At 50.4% G+C, this 17,500-nt stretch overlaps 3 protein-coding genes across 3 annotated transcripts in view; 1 reads left to right on the plus strand and 2 right to left on the minus strand.

Moving 5' to 3' along the window:
- Positions 1-3,930: 3,930 nt before the first annotated feature.
- The window catches only part of LOC311119693 (serine hydroxymethyltransferase, cytosolic-like), a gene marked incomplete at its 5' end in the record, with an annotated part of 20,701 nt that continues 7,131 nt past the window's right edge, over positions 3,931-17,500 (plus strand). The window contains 3 exons of the mRNA XM_084194358.1: positions 3,931-4,000; positions 4,213-4,326; positions 14,498-14,620. Of these exons, the coding sequence (XP_084050484.1) occupies positions 3,931-4,000; positions 4,213-4,326; positions 14,498-14,620 (307 nt within the window). The remainder of the gene's footprint in view (positions 4,001-4,212; positions 4,327-14,497; positions 14,621-17,500) is intronic.
- On the minus strand, positions 4,380-7,168 carry LOC311119697 (uncharacterized protein; the record flags this gene model as incomplete). Its single annotated transcript, XM_084194361.1, has 5 exons — positions 4,380-5,596; positions 5,987-6,025; positions 6,068-6,617; positions 6,965-6,975; positions 7,161-7,168. 5 exons carry the CDS (start codon positions 7,166-7,168, stop codon positions 5,224-5,226), a joined length of 981 nt encoding a protein of 326 aa, XP_084050487.1. The 3' UTR covers positions 4,380-5,223.
- Positions 8,547-9,679, minus strand: LOC311119692 (uncharacterized protein; the record flags this gene model as incomplete). The annotated part of the gene is made up of 3 exons (XM_084194357.1): positions 8,547-9,435; positions 9,517-9,570; positions 9,672-9,679. 3 exons carry the CDS (start codon positions 9,677-9,679, stop codon positions 8,547-8,549), a joined length of 951 nt encoding a protein of 316 aa, XP_084050483.1.

The raw sequence follows: 17,500 nt of genomic DNA on the forward strand, positions 1-17,500 counted from the left end.
CGCTCTGGGGTCATCTTCTACAGAAAGGGTACGGGGGGCTGTCACTCTGGGGTCATCTTCTACAGAAAGGGGGGGGGGGGGGGGGCTGTCGCTCTGGGGTCATCTTCTACAGAAAGGGTACGGAGAGGAGAGGAGGGGGGGGGGCTGTCGCTCTGGGGTCATCTTCTACAGAAAGGGTACGGAGAGGAGAGGGGGGGGGGCTGTCGCTCTGGGGTCATCTTCTACAGAAAGGGGGGGGGGGGGGGGGCTGTCGCTCTGGGGTCATCTTCTACAGAAAGGGTACGGAGAGGAGAGGGGGGGGGGGGGGCTGTCGCTCTGGGGTCATCTTCTACAGAAAGGGTACGGAGAGGAGAGGGGGGGGGGGGGGCTGTCGCTCTGGGGTCATCTTCTACAGAAAGGGTACGGAGAGGAGAGGGGGGGGGGGCTGTCGCTCTGGGGTCATCTTCTACAGAAAGGGGGGGGGGGGGGGGGCTGTCGCTCTGGGGTCATCTTCTACAGAAAGGGTACGGAGAGGAGAGGGGGGGGGCTGTCACTCTGGGGTCATCTTCTACAGAAAGGGTACGGAGAGGAGAGGGGGGGGCTGTCGCTCTGGGGTCATCTTCTACAGAAAGGGTACGGAGAGGAGGGGGGGGGGGGGGCTGTCGCTCTGGGGTCATCTTCTACAGAAAGGGTACGGAGAGGAGGGGGGGGGGGGGGGCTGTCGCTCTGGGGTCATCTTCTACAGAAAGGGTACGGGGGGGGGGGGGGGGGCTGTCGCTCTGGGGTCATCTTCTACAGAAAGGGTACGGAGAGGAGAGGGGGGGGGGCTGTCACTCTGGGGTCATCTTCTACAGAAAGGGTACGGAGAGGAGAGGGGGGAGGGGGGGGGGGCTGTCACTCTGGGGTCATCTTCTACAGAAAGGGTACGGAGAGGAGAGGGGGGGGGGCTGTCACTCTGGGGTCATCTTCTACAGAAAGGGTACGGAGAGGAGGGGGGGGGGGGGGGGGGGGGGCTGTCGCTCTGGGTCATCTTCTACAGAAAGGGTACGGGGGGGGGGGGGCTGTCGCTCTGGGGTCATCTTCTACAGAAAGGGTACGGGGGGGGGGGGGCTGTCGCTCTGGGGTCATCTTCTACAGAAAGGGTACGGAGAGGAGAGGGGGGGGGGGGGGGGGGCTGTCGCTCTGGGGTCATCTTCTACAGAAAGGGTACGGAGAGGAGAGGAGAGGGGGGGGGGGGCTGTCACTCTGGGGTCATCTTCTACAGAAAGGGTACGGAGAGGAGAGGGGGGGGGGGGGGGGGCTGTCACTCTGGGGTCATCTTCTACAGAAAGGGTACGGGGAGGAGAGGGGGGGGGGGGGGGGGGGGCTGTCACTCTGGGGTCATCTTCTACAGAAAGGGTACGGAGAGGAGAGGGGGGGGGGGGGGGGGGCTGTCACTCTGGGGTCATCTTCTACAGAAAGGGTACGGAGAGGGGGGGGGGGGGGGGGGGGCTGTCACTCTGGGGTCATCTTCTACAGAAAGGGTACGGGGAGGAGAGGGGGGGGGGGGGGGGGGGGCTGTCGCTCTGGGGTCATCTTCTACAGAAAGGGTACGGGGGGGGGGGGGCTGTCGCTCTGGGGTCATCTTCTACAGAAAGGGTACGGAGAGGAGAGGGGGGGGGGGGGGGGGGGGCTGTCACTCTGGGGTCATCTTCTACAGAAAGGGTACGGGGGGGGGGGGGCTGTCGCTCTGGGGTCATCTTCTACAGAAAGGGTACGGAGAGGAGAGGGGGGGGGGGGGGGGGGCTGTCACTCTGGGGTCATCTTCTACAGAAAGGGTACGGAGAGGAGGGGGGGGGGGGCTGTCGCTCTGGGGTCATCTTCTACAGAAAGGGTACGGAGAGGAGAGGGGGGGGGGGGGGGGGGCTGTCACTCTGGGGTCATCTTCTACAGAAAGGGTACGGAGAGGAGAGGGGGGGGGCTGTCGCTCTGGGGTCATCTTCTACAGAAAGGGTACGGAGAGGAGAGGGGGGGGGGCTGTCGCTCTGGGGTCATCTTCTACAGAAAGGGTACGGAGAGGAGGGGGGGGGGGGCTGTCGCTCTGGGGTCATCTTCTACAGAAAGGGTACGGAGAGGAGAGGGGGGGGGGGGGGGGGCTGTCACTCTGGGGTCATCTTCTACAGAAAGGGTACGGAGAGGAGAGGGGGGGGGGGGGGGGGGGCTGTCACTCTGGGGTCATCTTCTACAGAAAGGGTACGGGGAGGAGAGGGGGGGGGGGGGGGGGGCTGTCACTCTGGGGTCATCTTCTACAGAAAGGGTACGGGGAGGAGAGGGGGGGGGGGCTGTCACTCTGGGGTCATCTTCTACAGAAAGGGTACGGAGAGGAGAGGGGGGGGGGGGCTGTCCCTCTGGGGTCATCTTCTACAGAAAGGGTACGGAGAGGAGGGGGGGGGGGGGGGGGGGGCTGTCGCTCTGGGGTCATCTTCTACAGAAAGGGTACGGGGAGGAGAGGGGGGGGGCTGTCGCTCTGGGGTCATCTTCTACAGAAAGGGTACGGAGAGGAGAGGGGGGGGGCTGTCGCTCTGGGGTCATCTTCTACAGAAAGGGTACGGAGAGGAGAGGGGGGGGGGGGGCTGTCGCTCTGGGGTCATCTTCTACAGAAAGGGTACGGAGAGGAGAGGGGGGGGGGGGCTGTCACTCTGGGGTCATCTTCTACAGAAAGGGTGCGGAGAGGAGAGGGGGGGGGGGCTGTCGCTCTGGGGTCATCTTCTACAGAAAGGGTACGGGGGGGGGGGGCTGTCGCTCTGGGGTCATCTTCTACAGAAAGGGTACGGGGGGGGGCTGTCGCTCTGGGGTCATCTTCTACAGAAAGGGGGGGGGGGGGGGGGCTGTCACTCTGGGGTCATCTTCTACAGAAAGGGTACGGAGAGGAGAGGAGGGGGGGGGGCTGTCGCTCTGGGGTCATCTTCTACAGAAAGGGTACGGAGAGGAGAGGGGGGGGGGCTGTCGCTCTGGGGTCATCTTCTACAGAAAGGGGGGGGGGGGGGGGGCTGTCGCTCTGGGGTCATCTTCTACAGAAAGGGTACGGAGAGGAGAGGGGGGGGGGGGGGCTGTCGCTCTGGGGTCATCTTCTACAGAAAGGGTACGGAGAGGAGAGTGGGGGGGGGCTGTCGCTCTGGGGTCATCTTCTACAGAAAGGGTACGGAGAGGAGAGGGGGGGGGCTGTCGCTCTGGGGTCATCTTCTACAGAAAGGGTACGGAGAGGAGAGGGGGGGGGGGGGGGGGGGCTGTCACTCTGGGGTCATCTTCTACAGAAAGGGTACGGAGAGGAGAGGGGGGGGGGGCTGTCACTCTGGGGTCATCTTCTACAGAAAGGGTACGGAGAGGAGAGGGGGGGGGGGGGGGGGCTGTCGCTCTGGGGTCATCTTCTACAGAAAGGGTACGGAGAGGAGAGTGGGGGGGGGGGGGCTGTCACTCTGGGGTCATCTTCTACGGAGGGGGGGGGGGGGGCTGTCACTCTGGGGTCATCTTCTACAGAAAGGGTACGGAGAGGAGGGGGGGGGCTGTCGCTCTGGGGTCATCTTCTACAGAAAGGGTACGGAGAGGAGAGAGGGGGGGGGGGGGGGGGGCTGTCGCTCTGGGGTCATCTTCTACAGAGAGGAGGGGGGGGGGGGGGGCTGTCGCTCTGGGGTCATCTTCTACAGAAAGGGGGGGGGGGCTGTCGCTCTGGGGTCATCTTCTACAGAAAGGGTACGGAGAGGAGAGGAGAGGGGGGGGGGGCTGTCACTCTGGGGTCATCTTCTACAGAAAGGGGGGGGGGGGCTGTCACTCTGGGGTCATCTTCTACAGAAAGGGTACGGAGAGGAGAGTGGGGGGGGGGGGGGGCTGTCACTCTGGGGTCATCTTCTACAGAAAGGGTACGGAGAGGAGAGGGGGGGGGGGGGGCTGTCGCTCTGGGGTCATCTTCTACAGAAAGGGTACGGAGAGGAGAGGGGGGGGGGGGGGGGGGGCTGTCGCTCTGGGGTCATCTTCTACAGAAAGGGTACGGAGAGGAGGGGGGAGAGGGGGGGGGGGGGCTGTCACTCTGGGGTCATCTTCTACAGAAAGGGTACGGAGAGGAGAGGGGGGGGGCTGTCACTCTGGGGTCATCTTCTATGTGGGGGGGGGGTGTTTCAATCTCAAACAGAGTGGTTTAGTGTGTGTATCCATGTTGGTTTCTCTCTCTTTCCCTCTCTGTGTGGGGGTGTCCTCCAGGAGTACGTAGTGTGGACCCGAAGGGAAAGGAGACTCTGTATAATCTGGAGTCTCTCATCAACCAGGCAGTGTTCCCAGGACTACAGGGAGGACCCCACAACCACGCCATCGCAGGTACAGGCACCTCTCTGGACACCTATATTGGCTTTATATACAGGCACCTAGACGGACATCCCCCAAGGCTTTATATACAGGCACCTAGACAGACATCTCCCAAGGCTTTATATACAGGCACCTAGACAGACATCTCCCAAGGCTTTATATACAGGCACCTAGACAGACATCTCCCAAGGCTTTATATACAGGCACCTAGACAGACATCTCCCAAGGCTTTATATACAGGCACCTAGACAGACATCCCCCAAGGCTTTATATACAGGCACCTAGACAGACATCTCCCAAGGCTTTATATACAGGCACCTAGACAGACACCTCCAAGGCTTTATATACAGGCACCTAGACAGACATCTCCCAAGGCTTTATATACAGGCACCTAGACAGACATCTCCCAAGGCTTTATATACAGGCACCTAGACAGACATCTCCCAAGGCTTTATATACAGGCACCTAGACAGACATCTCCCAAGGCTTTATATACAGGCACCTAGACAGACATCACCCAAGGCTTTATATACAGGCACCTAGACAGACATCTCCCAAGGCTTTATATACAGGCACCTAGACAGACATCTCCCAAGGCTTTATATACAGGCACCTAGACAGACATCTCCCAAGGCTTTATATACAGGCACCTAGACAGACATCTCCCATGGCTTTATATACAGGCACCTAGACAGACATCTCCCAAGGCTTTATATACAGGCACCTAGACAGACATCTCCCAAGGCTTTATATACAGGCACCTAGACAGACATCTCCCAAGGCTTTATATACAGGCACCTAGACAGACATCACCCAAGGCTTTATATACAGGCACCTAGACAGACATCTCCCAAGGCTTTATATACAGGCACCTAGACAGACATCACCCAAGGCTTTATATACAGGCACCTAGACAAGGTGGATACTATGACACCTCACAACCACACTATGACACCTCACAACCACACTATGACACCTCACAACCACACTATGACACCTCACATCCACACTATGACACCTCACAACCACACTATGACAGGTAAAGTAGCTAGGACACCTCACAACCACACTATGACACCTCACAACCACACTATGACACCTCACAACCACACTATGACACCTCACAACCACACTATGACAGGTAAAGTAGCTAGGACACCTCACAACCACACTATGACACCTCACAACCACACTATGACACCTCACAACCACACTATGACACCTCACAACCACACTATGACACCTCACAACCACACTATGACAGGTAAAGTAGCTAGGACACCTCACAACCACACTATGACATCTCACAACCACACTATGACAGGTAAAGTAGCTATGACACTTCACAACCACACTATGACACCTCACAACCACACTATGACAGGTAAAGTAGCTATGACACTTCACAACCACACTATGACACCTCACAACCACACTATGACACCTCACAACCACACTATGACACCTCACAACCACACTATGACACCTCACAACCACATTATGACACCTCACAACCACACTATGACACCTCACAACCACACTATGACACCTCACAACCACACTATGACACCTCACAACCACACTATGACAGGTAAAATAGCTAGGACACCTCACAACCACACTATGACACCTCACAACCACACTATGACACCTCACAACCACACTATGACACCTCACAACCACACTATGACAGGTAAAGTAGCTATGACACCTCACAACCACACTATGACACCTCATAACCACACTATGACACCTCACAACCACACTATGACACCTCACAACCACACTATGACAGGTAAAGTAGCTAGGACACCTCACAACCACACTATGACACCTCACAACCACACTATGACACCTCACAACCACACTATGACATCTCACAACCACACTATGACACCTCACAACCACACTATGACAGGTAAAGTAGCTAGGACACCTCACAACCACACTATGACACCTCACAACCACACTATGACACCTCACAACCACACTATGACACCTCACAACCACACTATGACACCTCACAACCACACTATGACACCTCACAACCACACTATGACAGGTAAAGTAGCTATGACACCTCACAACCACACTATGACACCTCACAACCACACTATGACACCTCACAACCACACTATGACACCTCACAACCACACTATGACACCTCACAACCACACTATGACAGGTAAAGTAGCTATGACACCTCACAACCACACTATGACACCTCACAACCACACTATGACACCTCACAACCACACTATGACATCTCACAACCACACTGACAGGTAAAGTAGCTAGGACACCTCACAACCACACTATGACACCTCACAACCACACTATGACACCTCACAACCACACTATGACACCTCACAACCACACTATGACACCTCACAACCACACTATGACACCTCACAACCACACTATGACAGGTAAAGTAGCTATGACACCTCACAACCACACTATGACACCTCACAACCACTCTATGACACCTCACAACCACACTATGACATCTCACAACCACACTATGACACCTCACAACCACACTATGACAGGTAAAGTAGCTAGGACACCTCACAACCACACTATGACACCTCACAACCACACTATGACACCTCACAACCACACTATGACATCTCACAACCACACTGACAGGTAAAGTAGCTAGGACACCTCACAACCACACTATGACACCTCACAACCACACTATGACACCTCACAACCACACTATGACATCTCACAACCACACTGACAGGTAAAGTAGCTAGGACACCTCACAACCACACTATGACACCTCACAACCACACTATGACACCTCACAACCACACTATGACACCTCACAACCACACTATGACATCTCACAACCACACTGACAGGTAAAGTAGCTAGGACACCTCACAACCACACTATGACACCTCACAACCACACTATGACACCTCACAACCACACTGACAGGTAAAGTAGCTAGGACACCTCACAACCACACTATGACACCTCACAACCACACTATGACACCTCACAACCACACTATGACACCTCACAACCACACTGACACCTCACAGCCACACTATGACACCTCACAGCCACACTATGACACCTCACAACCACACTATGACAGGTAAAGTAGCTATGACACCTCACAACCACACTATGACACCTCACAACCACACTATGACACCTCACAACCACACTATGACATCTCACAACCACACTGACAGGTAAAGTAGCTAGGACACCTCACAACCACACTATGACACCTCACAACCACACTATGACACCTCACAACCACACTATGACACCTCACAACCACACTATGACACCTCACAACCACACTATGACAGGTAAAGTAGCTAGGACACCTCACAACCACACTATGACACCTCACAACCACACTATGACACCTCATAACCACACTATGACACCTCACAACCACACTATGACACCTCACAACCACACTATGACACCTCACAACCACACTATGACAGGTAAAGTAGCTATGACACCTCACAACCACACTATGACACCTCACAACCACACTATGACACCTCACAACCACACTATGACACCTCACAACCACACTATGACAGGTAAAGTAGCTAGGACACCTCACAACCACACTATGACACCTCACAACCACACTATGACACCTCACAACCACACTATGACATCTCACAACCACACTATGACACCTCACAACCACACTATGACAGGTAAAGTAGCTAGGACACCTCACAACCACACTATGACACCTCACAACCACACTATGACACCTCACAACCACACTATGACACCTCACAACCACACTATGACACCTCACAACCACACTATGACAGGTAAAGTAGCTAGGACACCTCACAACCACACTATGACACCTCACAACCACACTATGACACCTCACAACCACACTATGACACCTCACAACCACACTATGACACCTCACAACCACACTATGACACCTCACAACCACACTATGACACCTCACAACCACACTATGACACCTCACAACCACACTATGACACCTCACAACCACACTATGACAGGTAAAGTAGCTATGACACCTCACAACCACACTATGACACCTCACAACCACACTATGACACCTCACAACCACACTATGACACCTCACAACCACACTATGACACCTCACAACCACACTATGACAGGTAAAGTAGCTATGACACCTCACAACCACACTATGACACCTTACAACCACACTATGACACCTCACAACCACACTATGACATCTCACAACCACACTGACAGGTAAAGTAGCTAGGACACCTCACAACCACACTATGACACCTCACAACCACACTATGACACCTCACAACCACACTATGACACCTCACAACCACACTATGACACCTCACAACCACACTATGACACCTCACAACCACACTATGACAGGTAAAGTAGCTATGACACCTCACAACCACACTATGACACCTCACAACCACACTATGACACCTCACAACCACACTATGACACCTCACAACCACACTATGACAGGTAAAGTAGCTAGGACACCTCACAACCACACTATGACACCTCACAACCACACTATGACACCTCACAACCACACTATGACATCTCACAACCACACTATGACACCTCACAACCACACTATGACAGGTAAAGTAGCTAGGACACCTCACAACCACACTATGACACCTCACAACCACACTATGACACCTCACAACCACACTATGACACCTCACAACCACACTATGACACCTCACAACCACACTATGACAGGTAAAGTAGCTAGGACACCTCACAACCACACTATGACACCTCACAACCACACTATGACACCTCACAACCACACTATGACACCTCACAACCACACTATGACACCTCACAACCACACTATGACACCTCACAACCACACTATGACACCTCACAACCACACTATGACACCTCACAACCACACTATGACAGGTAAAGTAGCTATGACACCTCACAACCACACTATGACACCTCACAACCACACTATGACACCTCACAACCACACTATGACACCTCACAACCACACTATGACAGGTAAAGTAGCTAGGACACCTCACAACCACACTATGACACCTCACAACCACACTATGACACCTCACAACCACACTATGACATCTCACAACCACACTATGACACCTCACAACCACACTATGACAGGTAAAGTAGCTAGGACACCTCACAACCACACTATGACACCTCACAACCACACTATGACACCTCACAACCACACTATGACATCTCACAACCACACTGACAGGTAAAGTAGCTAGGACACCTCACAACCACACTATGACACCTCACAACCACACTATGACACCTCACAACCACACTATGACACCTCACAACCACACTATGACATCTCACAACCACACTGACAGGTAAAGTAGCTAGGACACCTCACAACCACACTATGACACCTCACAACCACACTATGACACCTCACAACCACACTGACAGGTAAAGTAGCTAGGACACCTCACAACCACACTATGACACCTCACAACCACACTATGACACCTCACAACCACACTATGACACCTCACAACCACACTGACACCTCACAGCCACACTATGACACCTCACAACCACACTATGACACCTCACAACCACACTATGACAGGTAAAGTAGCTATGACACCTCACAACCACACTATGACACCTCACAACCACACTATGACACCTCACAACCACACTATGACATCTCACAACCACACTGACAGGTAAAGTAGCTAGGACACCTCACAACCACACTATGACACCTCACAACCACACTATGACACCTCACAACCACACTATGACACCTCACAACCACACTATGACAGGTAAAGTAGCTAGGACACCTCACAACCACACTATGACACCTCACAACCACACTATGACACCTCACAACCACACTGACAGGTAAAGTAGCTAGGACACCTCACAACCACACTATGACACCTCACAACCACACTATGACACCTCACAACCACACTATGACACCTCACCACCACACTATGACACATCACAACGACACTATGACACCTCACAACCACACTATGACACCTCACAACCACACTATGACACCTCACAACCACACTATGACACCTCACAACCACACTATGACACCTCACAACCACACTATGACAGGTAAAGTAGCTAGGACACCTCACAACCACACTATGACAGGTAAAGTAGCTAGGACACCTCACAACCACACTATGACACCTCACAACCACACTATGACACCTCACAACCACACTATGACATCTCACAACCACACTATGACACCTCACAACCACACTATGACAGGTAAAGTAGCTAGGACACCTCACAACCACACTATGACACCTCACAACCACACTATGACACCTCACAACCACACTATGACACCTCACAGCCACACTATGACACCTCACAACCACACTATGACACCTCACAACCACACTATGACACCTCACAACCACACTATGACACCTCACAACCACACTATGACAGGTAAAGTAGCTAGGACACCTCACAACCACACTATGACAGGTAAAGTAGCTAGGACACCTCACAACCACACTATGACACCTCACAACCACAATATGACACCTCACAACCACACTATGACATCTCACAACCACACTATGACACCTCACAACCACACTATGACAGGTAAAGTAGCTAGGACACCTCACAACCACACTATGACACCTCACAACCACACTATGACACCTCACAACCACACTATGACACCTCACAGCCACACTATGACACCTCACAACCACACTATGACACCTCACAACCACACTATGACACCTCACAACCACACTATGACACCTCACAACCACACTATGACACCTCACAGCCACACTATGACACCTCACAACCACACTATGACACCTCACAACCACACTATGACACCTCACAACCACACTATGACACCTCACAACCACACTATGACACCTCACAACCACACTATGACACCTCACAACCACACTATGACAGGTAAAGTAGCTAGGACACCTCACAACCACACTATGACACCTCACAACCACACTATGACACCTCACAACCACTCTATGACACCTCACAACCACACTATGACACCTCACAACCACACTGTGACAGGTAAAGTAGCTAGGACACCTCACAACCACACTATGACACCTCACAGCCACACTATGACACCTCACAACCACACTATGACACCTCACAACCACACTATGACACCTCACAACCACACTATGACACCTCACAACCACACTATGACACCTCACAACCACACTATGACACCTCACAACCACACTATGACAGGTAAAGTAGCTAGGACACCTCACAACCACACTATGACACCTCACAACCACACTATGACACCTCACAACCACACTATGACATCTCACAACCACACTATGACACCTCACAACCACACTATGACAGGTAAAGTAGCTAGGACACCTCACAACCACACTATGACACCTCACAACCACACTATGACACCTCACAACCACACTATGACAGGTAAAGTAGCTAGGACACCTCACAACCACACTATGACACCTCACAACCACACTATGACACCTCACAACCACACTATGACACCTCACAACCACACTATGACAGGTAAAGTAGCTAGGACACCTCACAACCACACTATGACACCTCACAACCACACTATGACACCTCACAACCACTCTATGACACCTCACAACCACACTATGACACCTCACAACCACACTATGACACCTCACAACCACACTATGACACCTCACAACCACACTATGACACCTCACAACCACACTATGACAGGTAAAGTAGCTAGGACACCTCACAACCACACTATGACACCTCACAACCACACTATGACAGGTAAAGTAGCTAGGACACCTCACAACCACACTATGACACCTCACAACCACACTATGACACCTCACAACCACACTATGACACCTCACAACCACACTATGACACCTCACAACCACACTATGACAGGTAAAGTAGCTAGGACACCTCACAACCACACTATGACACCTCACAACCACACTATGACACCTCACAACCACTCTATGACACCTCACAACCACACTATGACACCTCACAACCACACTATGACACCTCACAACCACACTATGACACCTCACAACCACACTGTGTGTGTGGTGTCCTAATGTACAGTGCATTGGGAAAGTATTCAGACCCCTTGACTTTTTCCACATTTTGTTACGTTACAGCCTTATTCTAAAATTGATTAAATAAAAAATGTCATCAATCTACACACAATACCCCATAATGACAAAGCGAAAACAGGTTTTTAGACATTTTTGCAAATGTATATAAAGAAAAACAGAAATACCTTATTTAGATAAGTATTCAGACCCTTTGCTATGAGACTCGAAATTGAGCTCAGGTGCATCCTGTTTCCATTGATCATCCTTGAGATGTTTCTACAACTTGATTGGAGTCCACCTGTGGTAAATTCAATTGATTGGACATGATTTGGAAAGGCACACACCTGCCTATATAAGGTCTCACAGTTGACAGTGCATGTCAGAGCAAAAACCAAGCTATGAGGTTGAAGGAATTGTCCGTAGAGAACCGAGACAGGATTGTGTCGAGGCACAGATCTGGGGAAGGGTACCAAAAAATGTCTGCAGCATTGAAGGTCCCTAAGAACACAGTGGCCTCCATCATTCTTAAATGGAAGAAGTTTGGAACCACCAAGACTCTTCCTAGAGCTGGCCGCCCGGCCAAACTGAGCAATCGGGGGAGAAGGGCCTTTGGTCAGGGAGGTGACCAAGGACCCGATGGTCACTCTGAGAGAGCTCCAGACTTCCTCTGTGGAGATGGGAGAACCTTCCAGAAGGACAACCAACTCTGCAGCACTCCACCAATCAGGCCTTTATGGTAGAGTGGCCAGACGGAAGCCACTCCTTAGTAAAAGGCACATGACAGCCTGCTTGGCGTTTGCCAAAAGGCATCTAAAGGACTCTCAGACTATGAGAAACAGATTCCCTGGTCTGATAAAACCAAGATTGAACTCCTTGGCCAGAATGCCAAATGGCACCATCCCTACAGTGAAGCATGATGGTGGCAGTATCATGCTGTGGATATGTTTTCCAGTGGCAGGGACTGGGAGACTAGTCAGGATTGAGGGAAAGATGAACAGAGCAAAGTACAGAGAGATCCTTGATGAAAACCTGCTCCAGAGCGCTCAGGACCTCAGATTGGGGCGAAGGTTCACCTTCCAACAGGACAACGACCCTAAACACACAGCCAAGACAACGCAGGAGTGGCTTCGGGACAAGTCTCTGAATGTCCTTGAGTAGCCCAGCCAGAGCACAGACTTGAACCCGATCTAACATCTCTGGAGAGACCTGAAAATAGCTGTGCAGCAACGCTCCCCATCCAACCTGACAGAGCTTGAGAGGATCCCAATGGTGGAACAAGCTCCCTCACGACGCCTGGACAGCAGAGTCACTGACCACCTTCCGGAGACACTTGAAACCCCACCTCTTTTTAAGGAATACCTGGGATAGGATAAAGTAATCCTTCTCTTCCCCCCACCCCCCATTAAAAAAATAAAAAAATAAAATGGGGGGTAATGTGTGTTAATGTGTGTTTAATGTGGTCCTCTGTAGCTCAGCTGGTAGAGCATGGCGCTTGTAACGCCAAGGTAGTGGGTTCGATCCCCGGGACCACCCATACACAAAAAAAATGTATGCACGCATGACTGTAAGTCGCTTTGGATAAAAGCGTCTGCTAAATGGCATATTATATTATTATTATATTATTTAATGTGTGTTTAATATGTGTTTAATGTGTGTTAATGTATGTTGTAATGTCTGTTAATGTCTGTTAATGTGGGTTAGTGTGTTTAATGTGTGTTAGTGTGTGTTAGTGTGTGTTAATGTGTGTTAATGTGTCTCCAGGTGTTGCAGTGGCCCTGAAGCAGGCTCTGACCCCAGAGTTTAAGGGTTAATGTGTGTTAATGTGTCTCCAGGTGTTGCCGTGGCCCTGAAGCAGGCTTTGACCCCAGAGTTTAAGGGTTAATGTGTGTTAATGTGTCTCCAGGTGTTGCGGTGGCCCTGAAGCAGGCTCTGACCCCAGAGTTTAAGGGTTAATGTGTGTTAATGTGTCTCCAGGTGTTGCGGTGGCCCTGAAGCAGGCTCTGACCCCAGAGTTTAAGGGTTAATGTGTGTTAATGTGTCTCCAGGTGTTGCAGTGGCCCTGAAGCAGGCTTTGACCCCAGAGTTTAAGGCATATCAGTACCAGGTTCTCTCTAACTGCAGAGCTATGGCCAACGCCCTCATCAACCACGGGTACAAGATCGTCACCGGTGAGACTATAATGTTGTGGTTAACAGACTTAACACCTGCGTTGGACCACACTGTAACCCAGCGTTTCCCAAACTGGCTCCCGGGGACCCCAAGGGGGGAATATTTGGGGTTTTGCCCGAGCACTTGTGTAGTGCTAGTTTGGGAAACGCTGCTGTTAGGGATGGGCTCAGTTATTAACCCTGTGCGTTAACTAGGGATGGGCTCAGTTATTAACCCTGTGTGTTAGCTAGGGTTGGGCTCAGTTATTCAATATCCCAACGGACGTTAATATTATAATACTTGTTGTTGTTAACCCTGTGTGTTAACTAGGGATGGCCACGGTTATTCAATATCCCAACAGACGTTAATATTATAATACTTGTGTGAGTATTCATCTATGCACTAAAAGTCTCCCGAGTGGCGCAGTGGTCTAAGGCACTGCATCGCAGTGCTAGCTGTGCCACTAGAGATCCTGGTTCGAATCCAGCCTCTGTCGTAGCCGGCCGCGACCCATGGGGCGGCGCACAATTGGCCCAGCGTCGTCCAGGGTAGGGGAGGGAATGGCCGGCAGGGATGTAGCTCAGTTGGTAGAGCATGGCGTTTGCAACGCCAGGGTTGTGGGTTCGATTCCCACGGGGGGCCAGTATGAAAAAATAATAATGTATGCACTCACTAACTGTAAGTCGCTCTGGATAAGAGCGTCTGCTAAATGACTAAAATGTAAAAAATGTAAAACAATTTATAGGCCTATTTTAACATTGAAACGTTTCTTGTATGTTTTATTAAAATATATAGATTTGACATGGTTACATAAAATGATTCATGTTATATCATTTTGTTAATTTATTAATATCATTTTGTTAATTTAATAAAACAAACTTTTCAATGTAGGTTTTATGACGTGCGCCCCATAAAAATACCTGTAGCCGTCCGGTAGCCTTCACGTGTGTAGCTTGTTGTTCAAAGCTGCAAAAATATACAGAAATGATGCATTATCTGATGAAATTGCTTTAGAAAGGAGCACAAGACAGGGATGTCCCCTCTCCCTCCTCATGTTTGCTTTAGAAAGGGGCACAAGACAGGGATGTCCTCTCTCCCCCCTCATGTTTGCTTTAGAAAGGGGCACAAGACAGGGATGTCCCCTCTCCCCCCTTCATATGCGCGCCATGGTTGTTTCGCCTGCCCCCCCTCAAGCTGGCTCGCCTGGGGCGTGTTCATTGCGCCGATTCTGTTGCAAAAAAAAACGTTTCTGAACGGAAGCAAACTAAATGGGGAGGGATCTACCTGAATTTGTCCAATAGAAACTCTTGTTTTAGTTTGCAAACTGTTTGGACGAATGATTCCACACCTTCTCTTTCTCTTCCCGATTGATGCCAGTGTGTGTTCAGTCTTCGGTCTGGTGTCTGTAGAATATCGTAGCCTATTCACAAAATAGTCCAAATTGGTGGAGTGAAATTAAATGAATAACTTGTTTCAAAAAAAGTATTTAAAAAAAATATATGGAAAAGTGGTGCGTGCATATGTATTCACCCCCTTTGCTATGAAGCCCCTAAATAAGATCTGGTGCAACCAATTACCTTCAGAAGTCACATAATTAGTTTAATAAAGTCCACCTGTGTGCAATCTAAGTGTCACATGATCTCAGTATATATACACCTGTTCTGAAAGGCCCCAGAGTCTGCAACACCACTAAGCAAGGGGCACCACCAAGCAAGGGGCACCACCAAGCAAGGGGCACCACCAAGCAAGGGGCACCACCAAGCAAGCGGCACCATGAAGACCAAGGAGCTCTCCAAACAGGTCAGGGACAAAGTTGTGGAGAAGTACAGATCAGGTTTGGGTTATAAAAAAAGATCTGAAACTTTGAACATCCCATGGAGCACCATTAAATCCATTATTTTTAAAAATGGAAAGAATATGGCACCACAACAAACCTGCCAAGAGAGGGCTGCCCACCAAAACTCACGGACCAGGCAAGGAGGGCATTAATCAGAGAGGCAACAAAGAGACCAAAGATAACCCTGAAGGAGCTGCAAAGCTCCACAGCGGAGATTGGAGTATCTGTCCATAGGACCACTTTAAGCCGTACACTCCACAGAGCTGGGCTTTACGGAAGAGTGGCCAGAAAATTGAGCTAATTGAGCTTTTTGGCCATCAAGGAAATGCTATGTCTGGCGCAAACCCAAAACCTCTCATCACCCAGAGAACACCATCCCCACAGTGAAGCATTTTGGTGATACAAACCCCCCAAAAATCAATTTTAATTCCAGGTTGTAAAGCAACAAAATAGGAAAAATGCCAAGGGGGGTGAACACTTTGGAAAGCCACTGTAGCTGAGAAGGAAAAGCAGACTGTGAGGTGGAATTGAGGTACGGTAATGGAAGTACAGGTGCAATGCTTCACCATCTGAAAGCGACGCACCGCAAGACCCAAACTGTTGCTGGCAGCAGCGCAGCTGCGTTGTGAATTTACGGGACATTTTATGCATTTTTCTTATTGTTTTAACGGAAAACTGTTTTATTTTAATTTTATTTTTTTGCTGTTTTTAAACGTTAAGAATAGTGGTCCATTTGTCACATCCCTAGTTGCTATATGGTTGTCTTAATGTTGTTATATGGTTGTGTTAATGTTATATGGTCGTGTTCATCAAACCAAATCGTATTTGTCACATACACGTGTTTAGCAGATGTTATTGCGGGTGTAGCGAAATGCTTGTGCTTCTAGCTCCGACAGTGCAGTAATATCTAGCAAGTAATATCTAACAATTTTACAACATATACCCAATACAAACAAATGTTGTGTTAATGTTGCTATATGGTTGTGTTAATGTTGCTATATGGTTGTGTTAATGTTGCTATATAATGGTTGTGTTAATGTTGCTATATGGTTGTGTTAATGTT

Source organism: Coregonus lavaretus (genome assembly GCF_964263955.1).
Source record: "Coregonus lavaretus genome assembly, contig: HAP1_SCAFFOLD_889, whole genome shotgun sequence".
In the NCBI taxonomy this organism is placed as follows: Eukaryota; Metazoa; Chordata; class Actinopteri; order Salmoniformes; family Salmonidae; genus Coregonus; species Coregonus lavaretus.